Source organism: Hyla sarda, chromosome 1 (genome assembly GCF_029499605.1).
Source record: "Hyla sarda isolate aHylSar1 chromosome 1, aHylSar1.hap1, whole genome shotgun sequence".
Classification (NCBI taxonomy): domain Eukaryota; kingdom Metazoa; phylum Chordata; class Amphibia; order Anura; family Hylidae; genus Hyla; species Hyla sarda.
Window position 1 is genome coordinate 173939071 of NC_079189.1, and position 17787 is coordinate 173956857.

A 17787-nucleotide genomic window follows, 5' to 3' on the forward strand; every position below is an offset into this window, starting at 1 on the left:
AATCTATCATTGGAAAAGACCCTTTCCAATATATTGTCACCAGGCAAAATATGGGATGCCTACTTAACTATCTTATCAATGTGGGCTACAACTACCAGATATTATCCGACATTCTGCAGTAAAAGTTTGCGTGGACATTTGTATTTCAGTTGCCTTGACAGTGTCAGACACATTAAAAAATAAGGTGATATGTTTCTACTAAATGCATACTTTTGGATCCATCTGAATAGGGAAAAAATGTCTGCTACCTCTTAAAAAAAAACTACAACTGATCTGTTGTTGCTTACTGTATGCCTTTAAAAAAAAAAAAAAAAAAAAAAGGATGGTTTGCTAAAAAAAAAAAAAAAAAAGTGCTGTTCAGTTGAATTCCTTTTTAAATGTATAATTTTTTTTTTTACAGTATATGTCAGAAATATAGTAAAAAGGTGAACTTAAAGAGAATGTGTCATGAGAAAAAGGGTCTATTGCTTAAATCAAGTCTTTATGTTAAAGAGTACCTGTCACCAAACTAAACTTTTAATATATATTGTTCCTTATGAAATTATAAGACACTTTGTTATTTACTTGCTGTTACCTTTATATGTTTTTAATGTAATTGAAAAAACAGCCACTAGGTGGCTCTGTTCCATTCCCTGCACAAGTCAAACAGTTTGATCATCTTCCGGCCTGGCAGGAGACCAAACTCAGTAAGTGCGTGCGGGGCATGGCAAGGCACAGCTCTCGCAGGCTTCAGTAACTTGAACTTCACGCCTGCTGGGGAACGCCCACTTTCTCCTACCGGGAGCTCACACAATATGAGCAAGGGGAAAGGTATGATACAGAGCTTTTTAAAGCTCAGACATTTTTTTAAGGGCAGGAGGGGTGTTAGCAGTAGTTAGGGAATATAGTCTAAGTTAGTTTAGAAAATATGGTTTGATGACAGGTACTCTTTATGAGAGGCACAGTCATTATGAAAAACGTTTTATATTTTGTAGTACTACTGACAAGATGGCTTTTTTAAATATACATTTATTTAAAAAAAAATTAATTTAACAAAAAAATCTATAATGAAATTAGCCACCACTACTGTTCTTATGCAGACAGACTATTCTGTATTTTGCATCATACTGGATACCGGCCATAAAGTGTGTTGGTATCCAGTATAGGAGATCACCATTGCCCCACTGCAGCCTTCAGCTGTTCCTAAACTATAACTGCCATCATGGGAGTTGTAGTTTTACAACAGCTGTGGGTACAATCTTTGTAAAACTCTGTTTTAGAGCTGTGTATTCTCCAGCTGTGTGCCTCCAGCTATTGCAAAACTACAGATAAAGGATGTGTGGGCTTGATGGGAGTTGTAGTTTTGCAACAGATAAAGGCAACACATCTCTAACACAGTGCTTTACAAACACTGCAGCTCCAGCTGTTGCAATGCAAAACTACAACTCCCAGCAAGCTTGAAAAGCCAAAGCTTTCTGACTTCTGAATGATAAAGAAGCTGATCAGACATTCAGGAGTCTGTGAAAGCTGAATGACACACATAGTGACAGCTATGTTGATTAGCATCCAGCTTTACTAGGAAAAGATAGAAAATGTATGCATAAAAGCTACTATGCGGTGATTTCCAGACTGCCAGGCTTCTCCCAGACTCAGAACAGATTAGTCATCACAGTGAGGGAGAGAGATGGACACATAGCAAGTGAGCTTCATATAAATGCTATTTGTTAGGGGTATATAGGTCCTAGACACATGCAAATAGATATCTATATGATCAGGGTTAGGTACTGAGTAACATATAATTTTTTATTTTTTTTGCACTATGACAGGTACGCTTTAAACTTGTTTTTTTTATAATTTTAAATGATTTTATATATTTTTTTTCCCATTTTACTATCTATATTGTAAAATAATCCTGAAATCTTGCAGTTTCCATTTCACCAATAGGCTTAAACTAAGCTGATACTTCCTGTTCTGTCTGCATTGATAAAAAAAATGGGCTACTGCAAAGGGATCTGTACAGCATTAGGGAAGAGTCACAGGTGCCGTATTTAGCTACGTATTTTCTGCAGCAGATTTTGCAACCCATTGACTTCAAAGGGTAGGAAAATACACAGCAAAATACAGCAAGTGTGACCCAACCCTAACAGTGAATGGGGACACCAGTAAATAGAAAAGACAATAGGGGCTCAGCCTTCCCTCCCTGTAGAATGGCCTTTATACATATCATAGGGCAGGCTTACACACATGCAATTTATTTAAAAAAAATATATGTTCTTTGAGTCTATGTCCAGGGGGCTTACTGTAAAGCATATGACTAAATGCTGTTAAAAACAGCCAAGACAAGATGGCTTACCCTATTGTAATAAACTAAGAATTCAAGTCAAGTTGACATGTTATCTTTTAACTTTGTTGGGTTAAAAGCTAAAAGCATAGGGAATGCTACTATATTCCTAATTGTGTAATGTTGTACTTTTTTATTTACGTTGTATTTTTGGAAAATATTACATATGTAATTTTGTGCAGATTTCCCTGAGCAGTCATAGCATGTCATAAGCAGAACTACTTTCTTTCTACTTTCTACACTGATTGATGGCAGGTTCAGTTTCTTTCTAACCTACCATAGTTTCACTACCTTTACCTATGAGGCATTTTCCACTTTCCTTTATACTAGTGGAAAAATTACTTCTCAACTCCAAATATGGCAATCCTATCAACAGAAATCTATTATTCACTTATGTTTAATGCTATATTTTTCAACAAAGTCTTCCAGGCCCTTCTTGAACTCAACGGTCACAATGAATTATTAGGAAATTGCTTTGATAACTAATAGGGCATGTGTATCTGTAGTCAGAGTTGGCTGGCAGCTGCAGGAAACAGTGCATATCTGTTAATAAAGGAAGTAGATATTCCTTTATTCTCATAATAGTCTGAATTTAGCATCATCTATAACTTTATTCACATTATAGTTTGTATTGAAAATGCCTTGCCTGGGCTTAGACTTCCAAGAAAGTTCTGAGAACTGCAATAGTTAAATTATATTTTTCCCAGTCTGGTTTTATAGAGAAGGATTAAGAGTGTCCTAATATTCCTTTTACTATGTCTGTTTTACTGCCATCTGGAGCTGAGCCTTTACCATCCGTTATAGATTTATCTACATTTTCAATCTCTTCAATTTCAGCTAGATGATCTCCAGTTTTGACTGGTTTTATTATGGACCTTTATTTATACACATATTCTGGTTCAACATACAAAGATTGTCACCTAAACCACTCTCGAACTGTGAATCTGACACAGACGACACAAAGGAAAAGAAAAAGTAGTCATAGGAGAATTGTCATAGTTTTCTATATTTGTCCTATATGGTATGAAAAAGACATTAAAATAAATACAGATATCCTTTTGACTTACAGCAAACTCCAAGGAAAGATTGGCTGCAGCTGCTTTACACCACCAACATGGCTCCCTTTATAATGCTACGCTTATCTATTATCAGATGTATTCTTTTCAGATACTGAACTATAATCTATTTATTACATAGCATTCTTTAGAAAGCTAGGCAATATATCATATATACAGTTTTATCTTTTAATTTTAATCTTAAATTTATTCTCAGTGTAAATTGTACTTTAGTCATATAAAGTATGTTATAATGATAATCACTTAACTCATAATGTAGATGGGTCCATAAACCATAATGGTAAATTAATATGAAGGATTTTTACAAGATGCTCCATAAAAAGCACTTAAACTGCCTTCTTCCTTAAATGGGGGTCATTTTTTTTTTGTCTTAACTGGTGCTTAGACAGGTTGTAAAATTAAACCAAAAAATAAAACAATACTCACTTCCCTCACTCCCCTGCTGCTGCCACTATCACCAAACTCTGGTACTGCTGCAAAGCATTTCAGGGTTTGGGGACGGCACATTTTATTGCCTGGAGAACCCCTTTTCACTCTGCTTTCTTGAGGTGTGGACAGGCAAATATGAATAGTTTGTTTAAGAAAATGGACCCTTATTCTACTGTTTGGTGGAGTTTCCAGTGGTGGGGCCCTCAGTGGTTAGATTTGATTTCGTATGTAATGACAGTTCTATTTTTACTACATTATAACGCCTCTAAAGGGCATAAAGTCTTAATGAGCTCCTATCTTAGGACGTTAAACACACAATCCTATATGCCTGATTCTGATGGTTTGCTAACGAGACTGCTCTTGACTTGTTATTGTCATTTCCATTTTTTTTTTATTGTTTTGTATTTTATAAAAACCTGATGAAAACAATAAATAAAACAGTTATAAGAAAAAAAAAAAAATCATTTACCACGTAGTAATGTATTTAGAGAAAAGTCCATTTAACACATTCATGACCGGGGATGTTATGGGACTTTGGAACTAGAACAAAATGTAATTTCATATTGTTGAATCAGATTTTTTTCATGCTATGTTATAAGGCTGTTTATTCAACTAAAAATATTTACCATTTAGTTCTCTCATCCATAACAGGCTGGGCAAGAACAAACTAGAATTGGCAGCCGGAGGGGTAATTGGAGTTTTTTTTTGGAGTAATGTACATTCTGTGTGAAAGGAATGTGTTAATGCCTGAAAAGATTAAAGGGGTACTCCACCCCTAGACATCTTATGCCCTATCCAAAGGATAGGGTATAAGATGTCTGATCACGGGGTCCCTGCTTCATCCGGCATTCATTTAGAGCGTTGGGTGCAGCGCCGGAGGCTCGTCCGCGCCCCGCTCATGATGTCATGGCCACATCCTCTCCCATAGACGTGCATTGAGGAGGTGTGGCCATGACATCACGAGCGGGCGTGACCGTGTCGTCACGAGCCTCCGCCCCGCATCGCCAGTAATCCGGCACAGAGTGTTCGTTCCACACACCAGATGAGAGCCGAGATCAACGAGGTCCCCCGCGATAAGACATCTTATCCCCTATCCAAAGGATAAGATGTCTAGGGGCAGAGTACCGCTTTAAATCCATGCAAAACTTCATGCAGAATGCCTTGGCGCATTCTATTTTCTTATGTTTTTCTGGGGGGGTCTAAAGGAGGACTTAGGAGTCTGGGGGAAAAGAGGGGTCTGGGGGGACAGAGGGGTTTGGTTGGGGGTAGAGAGGTCTGAAGAGGACTTTAAGGGTTGGAGAAGGAGGACAGAGGGGTCTGGAGGATTGGCTGGAGGACAGAGTGGTCCTGGGGGGACATAGGGGTCTGAAGGAAGACTTAGGCATCTGGGGGGCTTAGGGGTCTGGAGGAGGAGGACAGAGGGGTCTGGATTAGGAAGTGTAAGACAGAGAGGTCTGTGGTGGATTTAGGGGTCTGAAGGTGAACTCAGACGTCTGGGAGAACAGAAGGGTCTGAGGGGACAGAATCATCTTAAGAGGACTTAGGTGTCTGGAGGACAAGAGGGTCTGGAGGTGACTTAAGGGTCTGAAGAAGACAGAGGGACCAGGGGACAGAGGAGTCTGAAGAGGACTTAGGGGTCAGGGGGGCAGAGAAGTCTGGAGGGACTTAGGGATCCAGAGAAGCAAGACAGGAGGTCTGGGGTGGGGACTTAGGGGCCTTGGGGGACAGAGGAGTCTGAAGGAGGAGGAGAAAGATGGGTCTGGAGGAGGACTAAGGGGTCCAGGGGGACATAGTGGTCTTGATGGGACAGATGGGTCTGGGGTGGGGGGGCAGGCATCTGTAGGAGGACTTAGTGGTCTGGGGGAGGACAATACAGGGGTGTTATTCCACCATACTGAGAAAAAACGGTGTGTTATTCAGGGGGCAAAGTGACTGGCAGGGTAATATTGATTATTGTGTTCATAGACAATGTGTATTTGCTGACAAAGTCGACAGAGTGAAGTCGACAGAGTGAAGTCCTAGCGTCTGGACCAGATGAAGAAAAAAAAGCAACGACAACAGAGAAGATGTCACCTGTAAATCATATTATTGTGTCCCATCAATGTTGTGGTCACTTGTAAGTTCTGCAGTAATGTAACCCAATATGTGACTCTCCAGCTGATACAAAACTACAACTCCCGTAATGTCTGAAGCTCTCCGAGCATGATGGGAGTTGTAGCTTTGCAAAACTTGGAGAGCCACTTGAACAAAGGTAATTGGTGGAGGTCTTATCAGTCAGACCCCCCACCAAAATAGTCTTAACCTCTTAAGGATGCAGGGCATACCTGTACGCCCTGCGCCAGATCCCGGTATTTAAAGAGGCACTGTCATTGTTAAAAACTTTTCATTCAAGCTCAAAATAGCCACCACTAGGGGTCGACTGTCTTTTAGCCAGACAGACTAGTCTAGATTTTACAGCATACTGGATACCGGACGTAAAGCATACCGGTATCCAGTATAGGAGATTTCTATTGAGTATGCAAAACTACAGATAAAGGATGTGTGGACATGCTGGGAGCTGTAGTTTTAAAACAGCTGGAGGCAACACTGCTCTAACACAGTTATTTACAAACATTGCAGCTTCAGTTGTTACTAAACTACAACTCCCAGCATGCTGAAATAATCAAAGCTTTCTGGGACTCCTGAATGACAAAGAAGTTGATAAGACATTCAGGAGTCTGTGAAAGATGAATGACACACATAGTGACAGCTATGCTGATTAGCATCCAGCTTTACTAGAAGAAGATAAAACAGAACATGTATTCATAAAAATGCTGTACTCTTATCTAAAAAATCCTTGTGCTAATTTTATAAAGATCTATTCTTATATTTATACATTTTATCCTGTTATGAATTCACCATAATGTCTTCTGATTACTGCAGGCCATAAAACCAGAGAGGAAAGGGTTACAGAGTAGAGAGTACTGATTGGCTGACTGCCCAGGCTTGCTCCTGTGAGGGAGACAGACTGACACGCCCCCTCCAGCCTGCACAATGAAAAAGTAACTCACCAGCAGATAAATGGTTATATCTCTGGATATATAGGTCAGAGACACATAAAAATGATATGCACATGATCAGGTTTGGATCCTGAGTAACATATCACTTTTTTTTTTTTTCACTATGACAGGTACGCTCATGATAGCCGGGACCCTGGGCTAATTGCGTGCGGCACAGATCGTTGTGCCGCACGCTATTAACCCTTCAACTTTGATCACCGCCTCTAAAACGAAAGTAAAAGCTTTCCGGCAGCTCAGTCAGGCAGATCGGGACTATAGCAATAAAATCGCTAGGACGCGATCGGAGGCCCCCTTACCTTGCTCCGTCATGTCCGATCGACGTTTGATTGCTCCAAGCCTGAGCTACAGGCTTGAGCAATTAACCCCCTATTACGCTGATCCATGCAAAGCTATGGCTTTGCAGGGATCAGGGTAAAAGATCAGTGTGTGCAGTGTTATAGCCCCCTATGGAATCTATAACACTGCAAAAAAAAAAGTGGAAAAAAAAAAAGTTAATAAAGGTCATTTAACCCCTTCCCTAATAAAAGTTGGAATCTCCCTCCTTTTCCCATAAAAAAAACCTGTGAAAATAAAAATAAACATATGTGGTTTCACCGCGTGCGTAAATGTCCGGACTATAAAAATATATTGTTAATTAAACCGCAAGGTCAATGGCGTACGCACAAAAAAAATTCCAAAGTCCAAAATAGCGTATTTTTGGTAACTTTTTATATAATGAAAAAATGAATAAAAAGTGATCAAAAAGTCAGATCAATACAAACATGATACCAATAAGAACTTCAGAACATGGCACAAAAATTGAGCCCTCATACCGGCCTGTACGCGGAAAAATGTAAAAGTTATAGGGGTCAGAAAATGGCAATTTTTAACGTATAAATTTTCCTGCATGTAGTTATGATTTTTTTCAGACGTACGACAAAATCAAATCTATATCAGTAGGGTATCATATTAACCGTATGGACCTACAGAATAAAGATAAGGTGTCATTTTGAAACAGAAGCCCCCAAAAGTCACAAAATGAAATTTTTTCTTCAATTTTGACGCACAATAAAAAAAAATTGTTTTGCCATGGATTTTTTGGTAAAATGATAATATCACTGCAAAGTAGAATTGGAGGTGCAAAAAATAAGCCATCATATGGGATTTTATGTGCAAAATTGAAAGTGTTATGATTTTTAGAAGGGGATGAGGAAAAAGTGAAAATGCAAAAACAGAAAAACGCTTAAGGGGTTAAAGGCCTGGGCCTATTTTTGGTCCCAGTCCGACCCTGACTTGACCACATTTCAGCATTCCTGACAATGGACCAAGGAGTGGCAGTGGTGCTTGAGCAGTGAATTTAGGGAAGAGTATATGCTAATTATTTATCCCCCCAGTTCCTGTCTGTCCTACATTTTTCTAAATTCCTGGAAAACCCCTTTAAACTACATTAATGTCTATGAAAAGTTTAAGGCTTTTTTTCACACTTGCATCTTGGTTTCTACTTTTACAGATACCATTAGTTTAGGTTCACACTACGGAATTTCCAAGCAGATATTTCCATTGCTGGGATTCCGCTGCACAGTGGACGCAACAGAATTTCAGAGGTGGGGCTTCATGCCTCTGAAATCCATCTGCTGAAAGAATAAACTGAGTAATTCTTACAGCAGAATCCTGCACAAAATACTTTGCCGTCTATGCGGTCTTCAATGTCCACATAGTCCTAGCGTCGACAGTGGGTGTCCTCTGAATCTCTGCAATGTAAACCCAGACTTAAAGATAGGACTGAGTTTACAGCCGAGAATGGTACACTATTCTGTCAGTTACATTTTAACTGAATCCTCATATTACAAACTACACTGCTCAAAAAAATAAAGGGAACACTTAAACAACACAATGTAACTCCAAGTCAATCACACTTCTGTGATATCACACTGTCCACTCAGGAAGCAACACTGATTGACAATCAATTTCACATGCTGTTGTACAAATGGGTGGTGAACAAACAACAGGTGGAAATTATAGGCAATTAGCAAGACACCCCCAATAAAGGAGTGGTTCTGCAGGTGGTGACCACAGATCACTTCTCAGTTCCTATGCTTATTGGCTGATGTTCTGGTCACTTTTGAATGCTGGTGGTGCTTTCACTCGAGTGGTAGCATGAGACGGAGTCTACAACCCACCCAAGTGGCTCGGGTACTGCAGCTCATCCAGGATGGCACATCAATGCAAGCTATGGCAAGAAGGTTTTCTGTGTCGGTCAGCGTAGTGTCAAGAACATGGAGGCGCTACCAGGAGATAGGCCAGTACATCAGGAGACATGGAGGAGGCCGCAAGAGGGCAACAATCCAGCAGCAGGACCTCTACCTCCACCTTTGTGCAAGGAGGAGCACTTCCAGAGTCCTACAAAATGAACTCCAGCAGGCCACAAATGTGCATGTGTCCACTCAAACGGTCAGAAACAGACTCTATGAGGGCCCAATATCCACAGGTGGGGGTTTTGCTTACAGCCCAACACCATGCAGTACGTTTGGCATTTGCCAGAGAGCACCAAGATTGGCAAATTCACCACTGACGCCCTGTGCTCTACACAGATGAAAGCAGGTTCGCACTGAGCACATGTGACAAATGTGAGTCTGGAGACGCTGTGGAGAACATTCTGCTGCCTGCAACATCCTCCAGCATGACCGGTTTGGTGGTGGGTCAGTAATGGTGTGGGGTGGCATTTCTTTGGGGGGCCGCGCAGCCCTCCATGTGCTTGCCAGAGGTAGCCTGATTGCCATTAGGTACCAGACCCCTTGTGAGACCATGTGCTGGTGCGGTTGGCCCTGGGTTCCTCCTAATGCAAGACAATGCTAGACCTCATGTGGCTGGAGTGTGTCATCAGCTCCTGCAAGAGGAAGACATTGATGCTATGGACTGGCCCATCTGTTCCCCAGACCTGAATCCGATTGAGCACATCTGGGACATCATGTCTCGCTCCATCCACCAATGCCACATTGCACCACACACTGTCCTGCGCCAACTCATCAGGAGCATGCCCAGGCATTGTCCAGAGGTCATACGGGCACGTGGAGGCCCCACACACTACTAAGCCTCATTTTGACTTGTTTTAAGGACATTACATCAAAGTTGGATCAGCCTGTAGTGTGGTTTTCCACTTTGATTTTGAGTGTGACTCCATATCCAGACCTCCATGGGTTGATAAATTTGATTTCCATTGATAATTTTTGTGGGATTTTTACGTCAGCACATTCAACTATATAAAGATGAAAGTATTTCATAAGATTGGTTCATTCATTCAGATCTAGGATGTGTTATCTTAGTGTTCCCTTCATTTTTTTTGAGCAGTGTAAATAACATAATAAATATAATACAATGCATTATTAGAACTACTGTGTAGGTAGAAAAGAGCAAGTTGTAGAACTCCAAACATTTGTTTTTGTTTTAAATTTATTTTGTAAATATTTTTTCCACTAAATGTGATACATTTGTCCAATTAAAGTTAAGGAGCCCACTGAAAATGTGTCAGGCTATATGATAGCATCCTTTTTTGACAGGTTGCTGACATGCAGCCTAAGATATGCTTTAAATAGTGATGTGAATGGGGCCTAAGTTTAATGAAGCTTGTTTACTGTATAATTGAAAAGGTATACACAGTTCTAAAATACTTTGAGGGAGATTTATCAAAACCCGTCCAGTGAATAGTTTCTGAGTTGCCCATAGCAACCAATCAGATCACTTTCTTCATTTTTCAGAGGCCTTTCAAAAATGAAAGAAGCGATCTGGTTGGTTGCTATGGGCAACTCAGAAACTTTTCCTCTGGATGGGTTTTGATAAATCTCCCCCTTTGTGTTTCAACTTTTCATCATTTTCAAAATATTACTGTCATTTGCTCTCAGTGTAGGAGATCCCTTTTTACATTTAGAAGCTAACCATACTTTCTACTGACAAGTAAATACAACTGTTTTCATTCTAAGCAATGCACTGTGAGCTATAAAGATCAGTAGCAACTGCACAAAACTGTTTACCTCTGAAGTCCTGACTGATAAAGTTATAGCCACTTTTTATCTAAGATCAGGACTAGGTGTGTAAAAGCTTTCCGCTTGTAAAATGGTGAGGAATTGCAACATAAAGTATATTACAAAGTTGTATATGTTTTCATTCATATGGTTAATTCACCTTGTAAAAGTTATATGCCTGTCTTATAAAGCGATGGATGGCATCACTAGGATATATCTTAACTTTTTGAAAGGTGGTGGGCCAACCATGAAAATAAAGGGGCGCAGTGCTAGTGTAGGACTTTGGCCTCTTGTCCACAGCACCGTCTGGCCACCCATCTGTGCAGTGTAGCTTATAGTGGTTATACTATCTCATTAAGTTATCCTCTACACACAGTAGGGGATAACTAGCTGATAATGGGGGTATCACTGCTGTTTCTACCTGGATCTCAAGAATGGGGACCCCGGTCTCCCATAAAATGGAGTTTTGGGTGGCCACATTACTATTGCATACATCCTTAGCCACTGAAGTGCCTCCCTGCTGTCATGTATGAGATACGTTCTTAGAATGGGATCAGATTATGTTTATTTAGGTTTATGTTAAGCTTAGCTGTAGAAAGGGTAATATTTTACTGTTGGTAGTAGTTGTAACACAGGGTATAATTTGTAGTCACTTGATCTAGCAGAAGTAGTAAGCTGAACACAATTGAGAGGCGGAAATGACCTGTAATGTGCACATATTAGCACATTATATTGGATGTTTGAGAAATAGTAAAAAAAAACATGATCATGAGCAGTTTCTTTGCTATATCTGTTTTATAAGGTGCTGGTTATAGGTTTGCCTCAGTCTGTAACATATCCCTAAATGGGGATATATAAGTGCTTTTGCTTAGAAAAATTACTGCAGCACCATTATAAAGGGATCAGAATAGATAAAGAATGTGAAGGAGAAAATATGATAGTGTCATTTCTTTTTTTGGAAAAAAAAAAAAAAAGATGCTGGGATATAGAACCATCCATCACTTTATTTGCTTTAGGCTACCAAACCCCTCAGACATGTATACTTTTCTGTTCGGTTCCATTCTTCATTGTCTTGACTAGAACAGGTTAGGTTACTCTTTTTTGCCATTGATATGACTCAATGAATTCAGGTATCTATGGCTCTTATAAGTAATAGTAATTATAATATACACAACAAAGATACCGTAATTTCTTTACTTCACAGCACATTGTAGTATGGCATTGCATAATACAGTGGTATTGTAGTGAAGGTGAAACTGTATAACAATTATTACAAGTATCAATGTAAGTTAATAAGGATCAAGTTACACTGGGTAATCTTGTAAATATTCTCTGTAGTTTCTTAGCCGCACTGTGTTGGTGCTACTGCCACTACCATTTAGTGCTGGACCGGAATTGAACTCATGTCTCCAGATGATGTGATCGTTGATTTAGTAAATTGATTTAGGAATGAGGAGGAATTAGGAGTTAATTTTCAGAAAGATTCCATTAAAGTGTAGTCGAAAAAGCTCCATGTTTCATTGGACAACATATTACTATATATATTCTGTAGTACATTTCTGCAGAGCCTCTCATCTGCCTCTGCAAACAGCTCTATGGTGTGCATTGGCAAAACTGCTGAGATACATTATCAATTAAGGCATTTATTTTGACTTGACATTTTTTAGGTCAGGAAAACATTTTTGCCACAAAAATAAAGACAACTGCTACATTTGCCTTTCTAAGGATCAACAATGTAAGATGTTATATCGAATTAGATGGTCTTTTTTTATAGCCTATGGAACTATGAAAGGGTTGGGGGTGGGCAAAAACACTTCTGGTTGAATAAATGTGAAGATCCCCAAATATCTATAACTATAAGGACAGTTTAGAAAGCAAACTTATTAACAAATATTCACTAAAATAATTATCATATCTTAAAATGATTTACCATGGTTAACTACAAGTTTCCATAAGTTGAAGCTTGCAGAGGACATTAAAAGTTTGCTCCTCATGCATTTTAAATATGCAAACGATACAAAGCAGATATTAGATGGATGATGCTAGACAAAACTCAAGGTCAATACAACAAAATCCATTGTCCAAAGAAGAGAAGTGTCATTGATCGCTTGTTTGAATACAAAATAACTGACATAAGGAACTGCAAAACACTTGAATACATATCAGTTTTGTGTAATAAAAAACAACAAAAGAATACTAGTGCCCAATCATTTTGTGTAATCATTTGCAGAAAAATGGTAGATGAGATTTATTGCACATCATTTTTTAAGTATTTTTTTTAGAGTATGAGGAAGAAATTGTGGCTCTTCAGTTGTCATAGAACTACAACTCCCAGCCTGAGCATGTGTAGTACTAACAGAATAAATACAATTATGTGTCTATACAAAGGCAAGGAACTCGCACTCACCAGAACTGTGGCTCCAATGACTGAAGCTTTATTCCAAGAAAGAAAGTGCAGCACACAAAGAAATGTAAGTATCACTAGCGGGGAGTAAGAGCAGCTGCTCTCAGATGTGGGGGCACACCACTGGATGGCTAGTTTTGCGTCATCAAAGAACGCTTCTTCCGGCCAAAGTGGCGTCCTCTGATGACGCAAAACTAGTAGCCATCCAGTGGTGTGCCCTTGCGTCTAAGAGCGGCTGCTTTCACTCCCTGCTAGTAAAACTTAAGTTTCTTTGTGTGCTGCACTTTCTTTCTTGGAATAAAGCTTCAGTCATTGGAGCCACAGTTCTGGTGAGTGCGACTTTTGTTCCTTCTTTGCCTTTGTATAGACACATAATTGTATTTATTCTGTTAGTACTACACATGCTCAGGCTGGGAGTTGTAGTTCTATGACAACTGAAGAGCCACAATTTCTTCCTCATACTCTAAAAAAATACTTAAAAAATGATGTGCAATAAATCTCATCTACCATTTTTCTGCAAATGATTACACAAAATGATTGGGCACTAGTATTCTTTCTTGGAATAAAGCTTCAGTCATTGGATCCACACTTCTTCGGGTGAGTGTGACTTTTGTTCCTTCTTTGCCTTTGTATGGAATATTACCTGCGAGAAGTTAGTAACCTCGATAGGATCCCCAGCAGCTAGTCCTAGTAGCAATGAGAGTTTAGCTGGCGTACGGAACAGTGGCTGATTGCTGATTTGTCTCTTGTATTCTCTTGTAATAATGTGTGTGTTGCCAAGTTGAAATAAAAGGAAACTAGAAAATAATTTTTTTGGGGGGGGGTATAGCTAACTTCAGGATCTTGGAAAACCCATTAAATAATTGGTGGATAGTTGTCAGTATAAATAAATGTCTTTTCAACCCTAAAAAAACAAAGCGCCTTTTATGTTTAGATATTTTTTTAAAAGACAAAAAAATAACACGATATATCTACATTTAGACAAGCAAAATGCCAATAATGAAAGGTTATGCCTGCAGATTGTAACAAGACTTACTTGGGGCAATATGACTAAATTGAAGATTAATTTTCTTCTGCTTAGAAGAACATGAACAGAAGTAACCATAAAATGATTATGAAACACCAGCATGTCAGGGTATCTCTGTGCCTCTGGGCACACCGCTCCTCCCCCACTATTGCTCTCCTCTGCATGCACATGCCTCTGCCCTCCAAACATCACTCTCCTGTAGCGACATCTAGTTCCAAATGGAACTCATATTGGTCATTTGAGAGGCCAGAAGCCAGTGGCCACACAATGCAACACTAGAGGTCCCAGAAGAAGAATGGTGGTGGTGAGAAGGCCATGAGGAACACAAAGTTCTTCCGAAGCCAATGTCTTGTTGCCCAACTTGAGAATCCATCTTCTAAAGTGCAAAGGTATTCTACTGTTCTAACTATCCTGTTTCTTACCAGACTTGTTTCCTGACCATTTCTGTCTGCCACATGTCCTGACCTCCTGACTTTATTATCATGAGTAATTTACAGTAAATTCGATTCGTCACAAACTTCTCTGCTCGGCAGCTGATGACTTATTCTGCATAGATTAGTTCAGCTTTCAGGTGCTCCGGTGGGCTGGAAAAGGTGGATACAGTCCTAGAAAAGAGTCTCCTAGGACTGTATCCACCTTTTACAGCCCACGGGAGCACCTGAAAGCTGAACTAATTTATGCAGGATAAGACATCAACTGCCGAGCCGAGAAGTTCGTGACGAATCAAATTTACTGTAAATTCGCTCATCTCTAGTGGTAATGTGTTGCAGCACATCTACAGATTCTAACAGAGATTACTCTGAGGGTACTGACTTGGTTATTTCCTGCTGTGAACTCCAAATCCCTATACAAGGGTTAAGATGTGAAATCATTGGAATACCTCATATTCCACACTATAGTCTAGGGTGACCCTTTGCCACAATGTAAAAGGAGGAGCCCTTCTTACATGCAACTCATGGTATGGCACGGCCCCTCTGGGTTAAAGGGGTTAATATAATCGCTGCTTAGTAAAATCAGGCAAACGGCAGGGGATCGGGGCAGGTGAGAATACTTGTAAAATTTTTCCCCAAACTAAGCCTTGACACAAACATTTTGTGGTGCCTGGCAACCCCTATAATAGAAATGATGTCCCTGCCAACGATGTGACTTAAGGAAAATAGAACTTTATTTTTTTTATTATTTAAAAGAACATCTGATGGTAATACAAAATCATGACTAAGGCTATAAACACCTTCACAAGTGCAGAGAGTACCTGGGGTCCTGATTGCGAGCTGCAAAAGTGCCAATTGAATTGTCTTAATGTGAATTGTAATATAAAATCATATTCTCTAGATTTACTTTTTCCATGGAAAAAGTAAATCTAGAGAATAAGTAAAAGGTCTAGATATTAAGATACCTTATACACTCCTAATATACTGGTTAGGAATGCAATGCATGGTTTATTCTGTCTCCATAGCATGGTGACCTTTGGAAATGCTCTACTGTCTAATAAATGTTTTCTGAATGAATACGCTTCTTGAGTGAGGAACGTAGATCATGTGTAGTAGGACAATCATACATCTAAGTCTTTTCTGATAGGATTTAATTTAAACAAGCACATCATAAATCTTCCATCTTCTGCTAAACATCCTGCACTCTCTGGGGAGATCTCATATTTCCGGAATGTAAACTAGGAAAAGGGAATTTTGATGTTGTTCTCCAGCCATCTTTTAAAGGCAGTCATCAGAATGGTCTCCAGTATTATTTATTGTAGTTATTTACCATGTATTTGATTTCTTCCAGCCAGAGATAAATGGCTGCCGTCTGATCCACAGATTATATCTGAAGGCCTATATGCAATAGCTGTTGTTCTGAGCTTCTCACGCATAGCCTACATCCTGCCAGCCAATGAAAGTTTTGGACCTCTACAGATATCCCTTGGGAGAACTGTGAAGGACATCTTTAAGTTCATGGTCCTTTTCATTATGGTATTCCTGGCATTCATGATCGGGATGTTTATCCTGTATTCTTATTACCTTGGAGCTAAAGTGAATTCCGCTTTCACAACGTAAGTACTATATTATGTCCGGCTTAGTAATACTTATTTTTTCATAAGTTGCTTTACATTATTTATATAACACATTTTCTGGTTTAACCATAAGACACTTGAGTACTGTACACACCAAGAGTTTTTGTGTATTTCAAGAAATAAGATATGAATTAATAATATAAACAAGATCAGCGCCCTTCTCAAGAATAAATGTAACAGTATTTAATTGACAGGTGTTGTCCATGCTGAAATAACAGACATACAGATATGTCATATGGTATAAGATCAATCCTCTAAAACAGTTATAGGCAACCTTGGCTCTGTAGGTGTTTGGGACCACATCTCCCATTATGCTTTGGCAGCATTTTGGCTTTAAGAGCATCATGGGAGATATAGTCCAAAACATCTGCAGTATGGAAGGTTGCCTATTCTTATTCTAGAAAGGAAAACATTTTGCATGGATGCCAAGCAAACTCTCCATTAAAAGGGTACTCCGCACATACATCTTATCCCCATCCAAAGGATAGGGCATAAGATGTCTGATCACGGCGGTCCCGCCGCTAGGGACCCCCACGATCTCTGCAGCTCCACCCCACCGTCATAACTACTGAGCAAACTGGCTCTGTGCGTGATGACGGGGTGATGCAGGGGACCGAGCAGCGTGACGTCACGGCTCTGCCCCCCTGATGTCACTACCCGCCCCCCTTAATACAAGTCTATGGGAGGGGCGTGATGATCGCCATGCCCCCTCCCATAGACTTGTATTGAGTGGGCGAGACGTGATGCCACAGGGGTGGGGGGGGTGGAGCCATGACATCACGATGCTCCGTCCCCTGCATTGCCCCGTCATCACGCACAGAGCCAGTTTGCTCTGTAGTTATGACAGCAGGGTGGCACTGCAGAGATCGCGGGAATCCCGCCTTTGGATAGGGGATAAGATGTCTGGGGCGGGGTACCCCTTTAAAAAATTTCTGTTTTAAGAGAGAATACTAATCTTATTATGTATAACAGACCCTGCTGACTGTCCACAGACAACAGAAGTTAAGCGACAGAGGGACTAAACAATGTTCCCTATTATGAGTTGTTGTTGCCATTTACGTGCTAAAATTGTAGTAATAATGTGAGTGATGGCAGTAATTGTCATACGGTTTTCTTTCACAAAAGGCGATAAGATCCTGACGGACAGCGGTAACAGCACCTAACACTGCCCAAGACTGTCAGTCAATCTCTTCAAAATGGGCATGTTTATCTGATGAGCCCAGCTTAATTTAATTTTTGGTCATTGGTCCATAGCTAGGTACCAGTTTTATTCTCCCTTTGAGATATGCAAGGAGAGAAAGTGCAATTGGAATATCAGAGATAAGCACCAACAGCAGAGCCACTTTCTGACTGTTGTTTGAGCAGTGTTTGGCAGTCTCAAACAATAGACACATATTCCTTTATTA

The 17787-nt window shown here is 39.9% G+C and overlaps 1 protein-coding gene across 3 annotated transcripts in view; it reads left to right on the forward strand.

The window, feature by feature from the left end:
• TRPC3 (transient receptor potential cation channel subfamily C member 3) overlaps window positions 1-17787 on the forward strand; it is a 260568-nt gene that overhangs the window by 192126 nt on the left and 50655 nt on the right. For all 3 annotated transcript variants that reach the window (XM_056564160.1, XM_056564165.1, XM_056564176.1), the window contains one exon: window positions 16096-16360. In XM_056564160.1, the coding sequence (XP_056420135.1) occupies window positions 16096-16360 (265 nt within the window). The remainder of the gene's footprint in view (window positions 1-16095; window positions 16361-17787) is intronic.